General features: G+C 48.3%; 1 protein-coding gene across 2 annotated transcripts; it reads left to right on the forward strand.

Annotated features, from left to right (window-relative positions):
* On the forward strand, positions 1-13,791 carry FLT3LG (fms related receptor tyrosine kinase 3 ligand). Of its 2 annotated transcripts, none has more exons than XM_077314974.1 (8): positions 1-246; positions 6,023-6,119; positions 7,631-7,741; positions 8,065-8,118; positions 8,705-8,857; positions 10,063-10,198; positions 11,248-11,420; positions 13,103-13,791. In XM_077314974.1, the coding sequence occupies exons 1-8, from the start codon at positions 47-49 to the stop codon at positions 13,112-13,114; spliced, it is 936 nt and encodes a 311-aa protein (XP_077171089.1). In that variant the 5' UTR covers positions 1-46; the 3' UTR covers positions 13,115-13,791. The 2 variants fall into 2 exon arrangements, with proteins under 2 accessions (XP_077171089.1, XP_077171091.1); XM_077314976.1 differs by lacking the exon at positions 1-246 and adding an exon at positions 630-849.
* Positions 13,792-14,304: the final 513 nt, after the last annotated feature.

A 14,304-nucleotide genomic window follows, 5' to 3' on the forward strand; every position in this document is an offset into this window, starting at 1 on the left:
GCTTACAGTCACCTTCCCTTCCTCTCCCCACAACAGGCACCCTGTGATGGAGGTGAGGCTGAGAGAGCCCTGGGAGAACTGTGCCCGGTTGCCCGCGTGTGTCCCAAAGTGGCCTGCAATCGCCTTCCCTTCTCCTCCTCGCAACAGATACCCTGTGAGGTCGGTGGAGCCGAGTTCCGGATTGGGTCTTCCCAATCCGGCGGTTGATCGCAGCAGAAAACCTGAAGTTCTTCATAATGCCAGCAGGTGGGCAGGTCTCTGCGGATTTCCTGCATTCTGCCATGGGGTCGACTAGATGATCTTGGAGGTACCTCCCAGTTCTATGAGCCTGGGTTCTTCTGGGGCTGGATTCTACCCCAAAGGAATATCGCTAGAGGACTGCTGGGGGGGGGGCGAAGTTCCGGAAATCTTAAAATAAATCAACCCCCCCACACCCAAAAAAAGGGATGGGGGGCGACCCCCACTGCTGGGTCCTCCCCTCCTGCTTCTGGAGACCAGGGGTTTGGGGGGTGGGGTCAGGGGTGGGGGCCGCACCCCGCACCCCGCACCGGGCTCCTCCTCGGCCCCCGGGGTGCGATCCCCTGGCCCCTCCTCTCCCCTCCGGCGGCTATGCTGGCTGCGGCGCTTTCGGTTTCGCTGCCGGCGCTATTAAACCCGCGTCGGGAAGGGAAGCGTCTCCAGTAAGCTTCTCCCGCCGCCTGCCCCGCGACGGCATCCAAGTGGCCCTGGCGGCCCTCCAGGGAGCGGGCGGGACACAGAGCCCGCTCCCCGCCCACCCCGAGCCCATGCGGGATCCCGGGGAGTCCGGATCGCGCTCCGCCGGCCCCGATTCCAGTTGATCTGGCCGAGGTGAGTCGCGCAGGGTTGGGCTGGCTCCTGGCTGGAGAGGGAGAGGGAGAGATCGGCGCCGAGGGACCATGAATCCGGATTGAATCCGGATTTGTGAATCCGGATTAGCGAATCCGGATTGGTGAATCCGGAATCGTTCCCTCTGGAACAGCGCGATGCCCTTACAGATGCGTCGCAATCTAATAGGTTTCCAGGGCGGTTAGGATCGCTCTGTTTCGGTAGAGTGCCTTGAGCTGTGGGGGGGGGGCTTGTCTGTCTCCGGAGTCCTCTGTGCCTTTTGAAACCTGCTGTCAGCGCAGTCTCGCCTGCACCACATCCTGGGTTCCATTTTTAGACACTGCCAAGAAGACCACTTTTCCTTCTCCGCCCCCCCCCCTCTGTAGCCAAAATCCTTGTTGAGAAGTTCTCGGGGGGGGAATTGGAAAGGGGATAAATCCAGGTAGGTAGCCCTGTTGGCCGGAAGTAGCAGAACCAAATTTGAGTCCACTGGCACCTAGAATAAAAATTCTCTTGGGCAGATGTTGCTTCAGACCAGGGGTGGCCAAACTGTGGCTCTCCAGAAGTCCATGGACTACAATTACCATGAGCCCCTGCCAGCATGCTGGCAGGGGCTCATGGTAATTGTAGTCCATGGACTTCTGGAGAGCCACAGTTTGGCCACCCCTGCCCTAAATCATGCCTGGGGTCACTGGGAGACTGTCTCCTCGAATAGGCAATCTGCTAGCCTGGTTCTAGCACAGAGCTCTGATTTGCAGCAGCTCTGCACAAAATCTCCAAGGGGTCTTCCCAGCCCCAGCAGACGCCTTTGACACCAGGAATGGCTTGCTAGGAGAACTGATGCCTTGTGCAAATCAAAATGGGCTTTTTCGAAATTCCCTGAATTTGGTTTGATAGTGGCGTCGAAATGTCCTAAATTAAAGAGACAATCTCTGGGCTCCCCGTCGTCTCAGGAGGGGGTTTTGCTCTTACGGCAGTGGTGTCCCCAAACAGCCATACAGGGAAGACAGCATAAATGTTTCAGGACAGCGTCTGTACTCTGAGCACGGCTTCGGCTGTGAGAGTTACTCGGAAGTAGCACCTACTGAGTTCAGCGGCAATATCTCCCATGAAAGTGTGCATAAGAGTACGTGAAGAGGTATTGGTGACCTCACAATTCTTCCAGAGTTTAATTTACTGCTGCACTTGAATTATTTGGTAACCCCTGGAGTACTGTGTGCAGTTCTAGAGGCCTCACTTCAGGAAGGACGTGGATAAAATTGAAAGGGTACAGAGGAGAGCGACAAGGATGATCTGGGGCCAAGGGACCAAGCCCTGTGAAGATAGGTTGAGGGACTTGGGAATGTTCAGCCTGGAGAAAAGGAGGTTGAGAGGGGACATGATAGCCCTCTTTAAGTATTTGAAAGGTTGTCACTTGGAGGAGGGCAGGATGCTGTTTCTGTTGGCTGCAGAGGAGAGGACACGCAGTAAGGGGTTTAAACTACAAGTACAACGATATAGGCTAGATATCAGGAAAAAAATTTTCACAGTCAGAGTAGTTCAGCAGTGGAATAGGCTGCCAAAGGAGGTGGTGAGCTCCCCCTCACTGGCAGTCTTCAAGCAAAGGTTGGATACACACTTTTCTTGGATGCTTGAGGATGCTTTGGGTTGATCCTGCGTTGAGCAGGGGGTTGGACTAGATGGCCTGTGTGGCCCCTTCCAACTCTATGATTCTATGATTCTATGATTCTATGATTCTATTTAGCATTAATAATGGTTATGGCGCTTAACAGGGGTCTCTGCCCCAGGAGTTCACAGAACCAGTGTGGTATAAAGGTAGACTACAATAGAAGAGTCCTAGGTTCAAATCTCCACTCTGCCATGGAATATGAGTGTCCTTGGGACCAGTCATGCCTTCCTTCCTTCCTTCCTTCCTTCCTCTTCCTTCCTTCCTTCCTTCCTTCCTCCCTCCCTCCCTCCCTCCCTCCCCCCTCCCTCTCCCTCTCTCTTTCTCATTCTTCCTCCCCCCCTCCCTCTGCCCTCTCGGGGGGGGGGGAGATACAGGGGAAAGACTGCTCCATCCACCCCCTCTCCCCAGAGCTCCTTAGGGAAGGGGTGGAATAGAAATCAATTATTTTCAGTTGTTTTTTTAAGAGACCATTTCCCCCCTCTTTTGGTTGAGAATCTGCAAACGTTTTCCAAGCCCCAATAACTTACACGTCTTGTGTGCTCCGGTGTCGGTGTTCCTATCTTCATGATTTAAATTTTTCCCTAAACACTCAGCTATCCCACAAGATGAAGAGTCAGCATTCGGCTCCGTTTCAAATTCTGGACATATTTTTAACATCCACTTACGCTTAAAAAAAAAAAAATCCATGCCAGATAGTACCATTCTTTGTGCTAACCCTGCTATACCTGCTACATTTCAGTTGTCAAGCGAATTTCAGCTTCAAAAGATAGTAAGACAGCAGCTATGTGCATGTTTGCATTGGAGAACGTTTTAAGTAAAGCCGGGTTTATCTTATGTCTCTTGCGTGGGAAAATATGATTTCAGAATTTCCCGTCATGCTGTGTCTATCATCCGGATTCAATGTGTATCAAGTGCATCTCTTAGGTTGATTTCAGATCTGATTCTTGGTCCGTGCGCAATAAGAATAAAAAAGGCAATCAAAATGTGTTTGTATGAGTTTCCCAGATCAACCAGTGGCCGTGCAGTTGTCAGCCCCCCCCCCCGTCCCCTAGAGTAAAAATAAAGCAGCTTTTGGCCCTCCATCCAGAGTATATTTCTACCTGTTTTCTTGGCTGGGTGTGCTTCTGAAAACGCTGGCTTTTGTTGACCCTGGAACATAAAGGTTGTTGTCTGGTGCTTGGAAAACTGCAAATAACTGTTTTCATGCTTGCAAAAAGAAAATGTTTTCCCTCTCACTTTTCCAGATAGAGGCACATTAGGTATGGGTGTTTCCCCTCACTTTCCCCTTGCATGTCTGTCAGGTTTTCTTTTTCGTTCTGTAGTCGTTTTCTTCTCTTTAGCATTCAGTTCGCTCTCTGGTTGCAGTTTCCCTGGGTTTTCCGAGAGTGGTTTTGTGGTGGTTTTTTGAAAGCTTTGCTGAAGGTACTTCGAAAGCACACAGATTTCCTTGGATTTCTGCTCGTCCTTTTTTCCTCCCCTTGGTACCACTCCACTGGGTCATTCCTCCCATTCTGCACCTCCCACTATCCCTCCCCCCCTCATCAGTGTACAAGCTCGATTCTTGCTTATGTTTTCCATCTTTCAAATGTTGGGGGAGTTTAAAAGTGGGTTGAGTCCAGCAATATGAGTTTATCACTAATCTTGAATCACTGAAAACAAAACCATTGGCAGGGAAAGCCCTAAAAGTTTGGCTTTCCCAACCTCCAAGAATAGGGCAATTTAACACGATGTAGCCTCTTGTGGCGCAGAGTGGTAAGGCAGTCATCTGAAAGCTTTGCCCATGAGGCTGGGAGTTCAATCCCAGCAGCTGGCTCAAGGTTGACTCAGCTTTCCATCCTTCCGAGGTCGGTAAAATGAGTACCCAGCTTGCTGGGGGGTAAAACGGTAATGACTGGGGAAGGCACTGGCAAACCACCCCGTATTGAGTCTGCCATGAAAACGCTAGAGGGCGTCACCCCAAGGGTCAGACATGACTCGGTGCTTGCACAGGGGATACCTTTACCTTTACCTTTTTAATCCTATTTTTCTTGGCACAGATTTGGGAACTCCCCTGTGCCTCTGTTTCTTCTGCAGTAAAAATATAAAGAGTTTTTTTTTTCTTTCAGCGTGATTAATTGGGACTGGGCAAAAGAACCCTAATTAGGCCGTTTGGCTATCAGCACAGTTCAGTAATATCACTGTTACATGGCCCTCAAACACAACTTCAAAGATAAAATGGTGTAATCATTCCAGCCTCTGACGTACTATCAACCCCGGCCGGTCCGTGTGGCTTGATAAAATGTGTACAAATGGCCAAATTCCATTATCTGGTTTGAAAAACAAGTCGCCAAGCAGGGAATAGTATTGTTTGAAACCCCGATGCCAAGTCCACACCCAGCGTTCTCTTTGGTGGCTTATCACGATTAACGCAATTCAGCTGCATCTGTGTTACCTGTATTAGCAGATTTTAGTAGAAGTATCGAGCATAACGTCGATTGGCCCAAAGGATTGTGCTTCAGTGACAGAATACCTAGAAGACCACCTGTTCCACTTAAAAGGGTCTTGAGTAACAGGCAACGGGAAAGACCTCTCTCCCTTGGAGGTTGGCGCCCAAGTTGTGACATTTTTAAGTCTTTTAAAGTCTTTTAATGGGAGTTTTAATGGGGCTTTTAAGACGCTGTAACCCGCCACGAGCCATTTGGGAGTGGCGGGAAATAAATCGAAATAATAATTATTATTTATTTAATAATTATTTAAATCCTGACACCATCCAACATATCCTACTGGATTGTCCCTTGTTCACTGAACAGAGAAGGCATATCATACCTTTCATACCAAAACGGAGAAACCATTCAAGAGACCTGATTTGCCAATTTTTACTGAGTGATAAGGATGCCAACGTCACTTTTATTACGGCTGAATTTCTGTCCTCAGTTTTTAAATTTAAACTGTCTGACGTATCCTGACTAACTTTGTTTATCCTGCTTATCTGCTTTATTCCAATAAAGGTATTGTATAATAATAATAATAATAATAATAATAATAATAATAATAATAATAATAATAATAATAATAATAAAGTGAAAAACTTTAGGAAGAGGGCCAGGCTTTTTGAGACTGTGGGCACCTTTGGAATTTTGACATAATGTCGCAGGCCCAACTGCAACATGGCCGCCACAGAAGGTGGAGCCAGCCCCACAGCGTCAGGAAGTAGGGTTAGCAGGTCCCTCCTGGCCACTGGCAGGAGATGAGGAGGGAAGGGTTACCCGATCCAGGTTGAGAAACGCCTGAGCCGTTTCCGCAGTTGTTATTTGCTGTGGCATTCTCGCCACATTGACTTCTGGATCCTGTGGCATCCTTTCCCAATTGCACTCCCTCCCCTCCTAAATCTTGCCTTTCCCGGGCTCCGCCCCTGAGTCTCCAGGATTTCCCATCACAGAGTTGGCATCCACAGCGACTCTTCGTGCTTTCCTGATGAACGTCCGTCTGCTTCTTGGTTCTCTAAGTCGGTTTTGTGTTTCCTTCCAGCTCCCCCTCTTTCCAGGGGGGTAATCCTCAGCATGCTGGCCACCTTCCAAGCTGTGAGGAGATGAGTCGGTATTATGGGATTCCAGATGCTTCTGTGGTAAGTCAGAAGGAATTGGCTGGGTCAGGGAAGAGGCACCTTTGCTCCTGGGCCAAGATTGTGAAGTTCATCCAAACTGGGCAAAAAAGGGGGAGAGAATGCAGAAGTGAACAAGGGTTTCCCTTTGTTGTTGTTGTTGTTGTTGGTTCTTGTATGCCGCTTTTCTCTACCCGAAGGAGTCCCAAAGTGGCTTACAGTCGCCTTCCCTTCCCTCTCCCCACAACAGACACCCTGTGGGGTGGGTGAGGCTGAGAGAGCCCTGATATTACTGAAGAAGCGTTGGTTCTTATATGCCGCTTTTCTCTACCCAAAAGAGTCTCAAAGTGGCTTACAATCTTCTTCCCTTTCCTCTCCCCACAACAGACACCCTGTGAGGTGGGTGAGGCTGAGAGAGTTGTTTCTTATATGCCGCTTTTCTCTACCTGAAGGAGTCTCAAAGCGGCTTACAGTTGCCTTCCCTTTTCCTCTCCCCACAACAGACCCCCTGTGAGGTAGGTGAGGCTGAGAGAGCCCTGATATTACTGAAGAAGAGTTGGTTCTTATATGCCGCTTTTCTCTACCCAAAGGAGTCTCAAAGTGGCTTACAATCTTCTTCCCTTTCCTCTCCCCACAACAGACACCCTGTGAGGTGGGTAAGGCTGAGAGAGCACTGATATCACTGTTCAGTCAAAACAGCTTTATCAGTGCTGTGGCGAGCCCAAGGTCACCCAACTGGCTGCATGTGGGGGAGTGCAGAATCAAAACCAGGTTGCCAGTTTAGAAGTCTGTACTCCTAACCACGACACCAAGCCAGCAGGGGAAAACTTCAGAATAGTTCACCCACACCAAGGTAACTTACCCTCAATAGACAGCATGGTGCAGTGGTTAAGAGCAACAGCCTCTAAATGGAGAACCAAGTGTTCTTTTCACTGAAATTAAACTGCAATGGCATGAAGATCCAATGTTCATGATTGTAGATTAAACATTTTTTTCCGGGGTTTCTCAGTTCATTTCTGCCTTTTGTCCCACCATGCCGATCTCGTTCTTTTCCGCTGCTCCAGACAGATGAACGTTCTGTCTCGATCTACCCCACAAGGCTGTTGTGTGGATGGTGCCCCCCCTCCCGGCCAAGCTGCTTGCCCCACCGCGACCCCTGTGAAAGGGTCGTTTGACCCCCAAAGGAGTCCTGACCCCCAGGTTGAGAACCACGATGCTACAAGGATAAACCGGTCCTGGTTGGTGATCTGACACAAACTGCCCTAGCCATCGAGGGGTATGAACCAAGCAGTCCCTGATGCTTGGGCAGAGTTGCTGAGGCTCGGATCGTGGCCGCCAGTGACTCCCTAGGGCAGTGTCTCACCAGGAGATTTCCCTACAAGTTAAATGGCCAGTCCACCCTTGATCAAACCCAACAGACTCACCGGGACAAATAACTTTTGCATTGGATAATTTTGCTGTGAATTTGCGTTAGATCTCACGCAATGAGCTTTGAGTTGTCAGCAGCTTAAAGAAACCTTCCTGTGTCCTCTTAGGTCTTCCTCCTGCTGTTCTTGTGTTTTACCCACTCAGGACTGGGAGAAAACTGCATCCTTTCCACAGACCTTCTTCCTACCACATTTAATTATTCAAACACCGACAAACTGGTGAGTGTGTCCCAATCCCCCTCCCCAATGAAATAGATGCCCTGGTTGAACCTGAATGGAAGGTCCTGATTGCTCCATAAGTCTCGGTCAATGAGAGTCCCTGACTGGTTGATTTATGATCCTCCATTTGCACATGACTCTGAAACCCCATGCTGCCTGCCTACATAAACAATAGGAATTTTTTAAAAGACTGACTTGTAAGACGAACCTTCAGACTCTGTGCTTCAGAATGTAAATACACGCCCACTCAAGCCCTTCCTGGTTTTATACGCCTCCCTCCACCCACATCCAACCCACACCTCCCTCTTTCTTTCTGTCTCCAGAAAAGCCTCATGCTCTTGGATTACCTAGTGAAACAGCCATCCAACCTGAAACTGGTAAGTTATTAAAGACGCTCTGTTAATTAATGAAAATGCAAATGCAGATTTCTGGTGTTCTTGAATGGGGCATCATTCTTGGGGGGCCAGGTTATCAGTTGTGCTCCCCGTGTTCCAGGCCTGCACTGGGCCAATGGGAGCACAGCTCAAGGCAAGGATGGGTTCATATTTACTTCTCCTGACATTAATGCTTGTGACATTACTTAGGGGGGCTTATAATGCAGGGGAAAAGCTTTCACAGCATAGAAGCTGAGACAAAATGAAGGCAGTGCTAAAATGCTAAAATGTAAAGTCCAGAAGTGAAAGCCCTGTTCCTCCCAGCAGCCAATCAAGAGCTTTAAAAAAAATGGGGAGGGGGAATCTTGGCAATGTGGTTTTTCTTATTAGCATGCAGAGTTAAACTCTGCAGTTTGGAGGAGAAAATCCAAGGAAGAAGAACGGGATTTGGACAGGAGGTGGATTAAAGGGATACCCTTTCTATTCAGTAAGAATCAAGAGTAAATGGAATGCAGAAAGGACCCTGGTTTGTAAGGCACACAACATTGTTTCCTTCCAGCCTATGTATTTCTTGTCCCGTTTCGCCTAGGATGAACACTGTTCTGGACTCTGGCAACTTCATTTCATCTCCGTGGAGCTGAGCCGCATGGAGGAGGTGGCTGGGTCCAAACTGCGTGAAAACATCACAGCGTTAAAAGATCAGATGGCTTTAAAGGACCTATTTGAAAACTGCATGCTAGAAGTAAGTTACGAATTTGGGAGGTGGGGGAGTGAAACCTGAGGAGGGCAGAGTTTGAAGAGGGGAAGGATCCCAGCATGTGTCAGTATAGCCCCTTTTTTGAACTAAGGTTCCGTTGTCTTTAAGAAGGTTGCCATCTTTTCTGTAATCTTGGAGTCTTGATCGTCTAGTAATTCATAGATCAATTTTGGACTGTTTGGACAAGGCGTTGGAATTTCTTCAGGTAATTCCGGGAGATCTCCAGGCCCCACCTGCAGGCCTATTTCGTAGAATTCAGGGTCAGACAACAGCAAAGGAATTATTGCTCTTGGACCACAACGTACGCTGCGGCAGCAAATCCGGAATCAGTGCTTAGTTTTCTGCATGTGTCTGGAAAAACTCCGTTTTCATTTAAGCCAGAATCAAGTCAACACGATCCTGGCAGAGGACTTTAAAATGGTGCGCACTGAGCATTGGTTAGCTATAGAAATACTGGATGCCAAAGGGGCAACCAGGTTAGTTGGCCATTCTTGAAATAACTGGGGAATCTTGTGGCATCTTGTGCCACTGCAAGGACTGTGAAGGGAAGGAGAGATGGGCATAAAAATACCCCAGGTGGTGCGTGTCCTATCTGCCCACAGCATCATCTTTTGCTCAGTGGGTAAGGGCTAACCTTGGTGCTCTGTACTCTTATTTCTCAAGCATATCTTGTGTTTTGGAGGGAAGGGGGGACATGGACAGGAATGGGGGAAGAGTTGCCACTATTTTCTTGCAGGGCCCGGTAGCCCAGAGTAGCTCACTAGCCAACCTGGGGTCATTTATAACAGGGGTAGTCAACCTGTGGTCCTCCAGATGTCCATGGACTACAATTCCCATGAGCCCCTGCCAGCATTTGCCCATGATGGTCACCATCATGGACCTTTGATATTAATAGACCCAAGTTATATGGCTTAAAATATAAAATATAAGGAATAAAATATAAGGTAGTGTTTTGAAGACTTTGTTAGTATCCTTGGAAAAAACCAATTAAGAAATAAGTTCACTGATGAAGTAAAATACGGAAACGAGGTTTTATACCTAGGAACTCGTTCTATTGTTTGAATAAAGTTTTTGCCGTCGCCAGCTTGGACATTTCTTTCTTGTCTACTCGCTTGTTAGACTAGGGCAGGGGAATCCCAAGTTCTGATTGACGATCGCAACGCCTTTGTTTTTCCTTTCATGCCCCGCAGAGTGACTGTGTTGAATTTGGGAGGACAAACATCTCCACGTTCTTAGATTCCATTCCCCGAAACATCGACGCAATGTTAGAGAAGATGGAGACTTCTATAGACTTCAGTCTTTGCAACCCAATTCGGTGCCAGATTGGTAAGACTCCTGCGCTGAAGGGTCACGTTCCGTGGTGGAAGAGACACACACACCCCTGTCCTGCCAAAGTGACAAGGACAATTGGGCTGTCCGCCCACGTTTCGGAGTTCTCTTTTTTTGTGTGTGTAGGAGGGTCAGTTTTATTTTTCACTCTACGAGGGGGGAAATAGAAAAAAAAGAGCAAGTTACCAAGAATTCATATATCCCTCCCAACAGTCTTGAAATTCTTCCGGCCGTCTCTGATTGACCAAATTAGTTAGTTTAGCCAGCACTGCAAGTCTTCTAGTTTTTCCAACCCCTGAATCAATGGGAGGGGTTTCTTGCAACTTCCAGCAAGATGCAAAATTAGGTCTTAACGGCTGTGGTTGCATGGGAGGATTCTCTTCCTTGTTTCAGTAAATCTGTGGGAAATAACTTAACATATTTTTGGATCTGTGGGAAATTTACGTTTGTAAATAGTCTGTAATTTATCCAGATTTTTTTGTTCAAAGAAGAAGATGGTGTCAACATGCCTCCGTGCTTGAAAGGAGACAGATGGAGCATAATGGCAGGGTCTCCGTTAATTACTCCCAGCATTCCATGATTCAGGATACACCTGCCCATTAACCTCCCATTTTGACGTATTTATTTCCTTCACTATGCTTTCCCTTGGAATTGAGCCCAGGCTGGTGGTAAGCTTATCAGTTAAGATTGTTATTCCTGTTCGGTTCTGGAATCTGTTAAACAGCTTCGTTATGCTGTAGGTTAATTTACTGCTCACTCTTTACCAATATGTGTGGCCTGGTGATTCCCAGTCTGAGGAAGTGTGCATGCACATGAAAGCTTAGACTGCGAATAAAATTTTCTTGGTCTTAACGCGTAGTGAGTTTGTGGATGGGGTAAGATTTGAACTCGGGGTTTCCCAGTTTCCCTTAAAGCCACTGTTACACACACACCGTGAAAGGTGGTTTAGTCATCTGTTAATCGTCTCAATCGTCTGCTTGTTCTTACTACCCAAAGGGGCTAAGTCTCTTCCCATCTTCTAATCAGTTCCTCTTTTTTTATCGCAGATTCTCTTAACACGCCATACCCCGGGTACTCTCCACAACAGCTGGAAAACAGGCAGGAATCCAAATCATCTGTCCTTTGGAGGCATCACTGGATTCTGATCCTGATCCCCTTGCTGGTCTGCCTTTTCAGCGTCATGAAGTTTTCGGGCAGGGTCCCTTTCCAGCAGTCACAGGTGAGTCTGGCGCGAAAGGAGCCCTCCTCCAATGCAGAGCTCTAGAGCTAGACGAAATGCACCAAAGAGCCCGGCAGGAGGAAGGGGCTGGAGCCCCCCTTCAAAGTGGAAAGGCCTTTTTGACTCGAGGGAGTAGAGGCGAGGCAAAATATGGCATCACTGAGCTGTCGAAAATGAGGCTTGGTGCGGAGAAACTAAACGGGAATTCAGGAATTCCGGTCTTCCAAGGCAGGGGGTGAGCTGTAGCCAGAGTGGGCTGCCAGCAAAGGGAAGGACATCTTCACACAAGGCAAAATCTCTTCCACTTAATATTTCTGGTAAGGGCTTGGAGGAGGAGCGTGTCTCACGGCTTCAGTGCCACTCAGCGCTTAACACCCACTCAGGGCAGCTGTCCCGCCCCAGAGTGTCTCCTCCTCCAACCAGCTTGCCTGCCTGTCCAGGAGCCAGCCAATCACCTTCCGTCCCCCAACCCTGACCACCCCCTCCTCCTTCCACTTCCCTCCGAGGCTTGGAGGCTGCAGATCCCTGCTGTGTGAGAGCTGCCCCTGCTGGTGAGTTCCCTAACAGCTGCCTGCAGCCTTTCCTGGTCCTGGGGGGGGGGAGGGGGAGGCCATCCACAGAGTTCTTCCACCCCCAATCTTGTGCCCGTTGTATTCCTGAATGCAAAAGGCTTGGCCCCTAGTAATACATGAATTTGCTGCCACAGGACGCAGGGATGTCTCCCGACTTGATGGGTGGAAATGCCGCTAAGTCGCTGTGGATGAGTATGAACCAGGGCTGACTCTGCTTAGCTTCTGAAATCAAAACCCGTTCTGTTTTTTTGTTTGTTTGTTTGAAAGAAATTTCTTATTGCGAAGCGGGTTCTTCTTTCTGACGTCCCTATTTAAAGCCCTCGAATCTAGTGGCATTCTCAACTGTATCTTGTGGCAGCACCTTCCAGTCGCAGCCAACTTACGGCCACCTGGGGCAACCTTGCTTAGCTTCCAAGGCCTGGCAAGAGAGCTAGCCTGGGCTATTTTTGCATTAGGCAGAGAAATATTTCCGTGCGCCTGTGCAAAGTCTACTGCCCATTGGGCAAGGGAGGACGGCATCAGGACAGCTAGAATCAGGCCCACTAATATGTCTTTAAGGTCATGTTTCTGGGCTTTTCGGTGCATTGAATTATGAGAAGTTTCCCAGTGTCAAGGGCAAGCTGTCTGGGGAACCAAGAGTGCCAACTACGAGGAGCTAACATTAATAAATAATCGGGGAATTCTTACAGAGATCCAAAGTCCAGTTCCTGCAACATAGTTTGAGGTGGGTAGCTGTGTTAGTCTGAAGCAGTAGATCAAAGTTTGGGGCACCTTAAAGACCAACAAAACCAATCCTGGGTACCGGAATCGGAAGACCTTTATTGGCATAGAAGAAAGAGGATGGAAGAAAATATATATATACATTATAAAGCATTCGTTGTTCTGTAGTTAGGAGACCTCTTTTCCAGCTTCAGAAACTCGGCAACTGAATCAATAAATTGAGAGGGGTTGTTATCGAATAGGAAAACGAAAGCTTAGACCCAGAATTAAACTTTGATGGTCTTAAAGGCACCGCTGGAAGCGAACCTTTTTCTGTTTCGGCAACCTAGTCAGTGCTTCGGCCTGGTTTTGGCTCCACGATCCATCTCTCACCTTGTCTGTCTTTTACAGCTTCAAGTATGAGCGAACGGACGGGATGACCTTGTCCCGGAGCAAAAAGGACGTCGTTTTTCCTATTGTGCACCTTCGAGATCAAGACCCTTCCTACATTCACTTGCCTTCCTGCAGGATCGCGTTTGCAGGCCTCAAAACTAGGAGATGTCACCAGATTTCGGGAATACGCCAGATTTCGGGAATACGCCATGCTTAGGGCGGGAATTTTCCCCACTGCAGGACGAATCTACAGTCGTTTTTAAATTTTTTTTGCCGACCCCACAAATGAAACTGTTCATTTCTTCCCGACGAACTCGTGCCTTTTTTTCGGTGGGTGTCAGGTGGCATACCGACGGTGTGAACAATAAGAAAAACGGTGCAACAGTGCCATATAAGCTGAAAGGTATTGGGAACCTCCAGTGACGGACACAGGGGAGGGAACACAACCACCTACAAGAGCAACAACAAAAGAGAAATGGATTAAAAGGTCATACGTTACTGCCAAAGCACACACATGGAAAGGGGAGAGAACGTAAAGAAACCAGACTCTGCGGAATATCTGCAAGGGAGACACGGTTGCGTCAGTACCACGGTGTGTCAGAAGGTGGTGCTGTGTCACAATTTTTATACAGACAGTGACAAGATTTCTTTTTAATATATATATTTTTTATTTTGTATAAATAAAAGCGGTTTAGGAGCTACGTGAACGTCTCCGGCGTGGTGTCGTGGTTCAGAGCGGCGGCCTCGGATCTGGGGGACCAGATTCAAGTCGCCACTCCTCCTCTACGTACAGCCAGCTCAATGACCTTGGGCCAGTCGCAGTTCTTCTCACAGCTCTCTCAACTCCTCGCAGGGTGTCTGTTGTGGGGAGAGGAAGGGAAGGCGATTGTAAGCCACTTTGGACTCATTCGGGTAGTGAAAAGCAGCTCTTCTTCTCTCAGTGATATGCAAAGGACTCTGGGTTTACCAGCCTCGCCTTGCTGGGATGGTTTCTTCTGGAGTAAGCTCCACTTAGAGACAAAAAATCTGCTTTCAGTCAGGATCGATGCCTTTAAGCCACTTTGGCAAGATGATTGAGACAGCCTGACTTGAGCGGGCATCTCAGCTGGGCCTGCCATCTGGCAGACACTGTAGGAGTCCATGTGGGATTGGGGGTGGATTGGGGAGGCACCTGGGATGGTCGTGTTTCTTTCTTGGCTTGAACAAACAGATTTCGGATT

This window comes from Paroedura picta, chromosome 16 (genome assembly GCF_049243985.1).
Source record: "Paroedura picta isolate Pp20150507F chromosome 16, Ppicta_v3.0, whole genome shotgun sequence".
Taxonomy (NCBI): Eukaryota; Metazoa; Chordata; class Lepidosauria; order Squamata; family Gekkonidae; genus Paroedura; species Paroedura picta.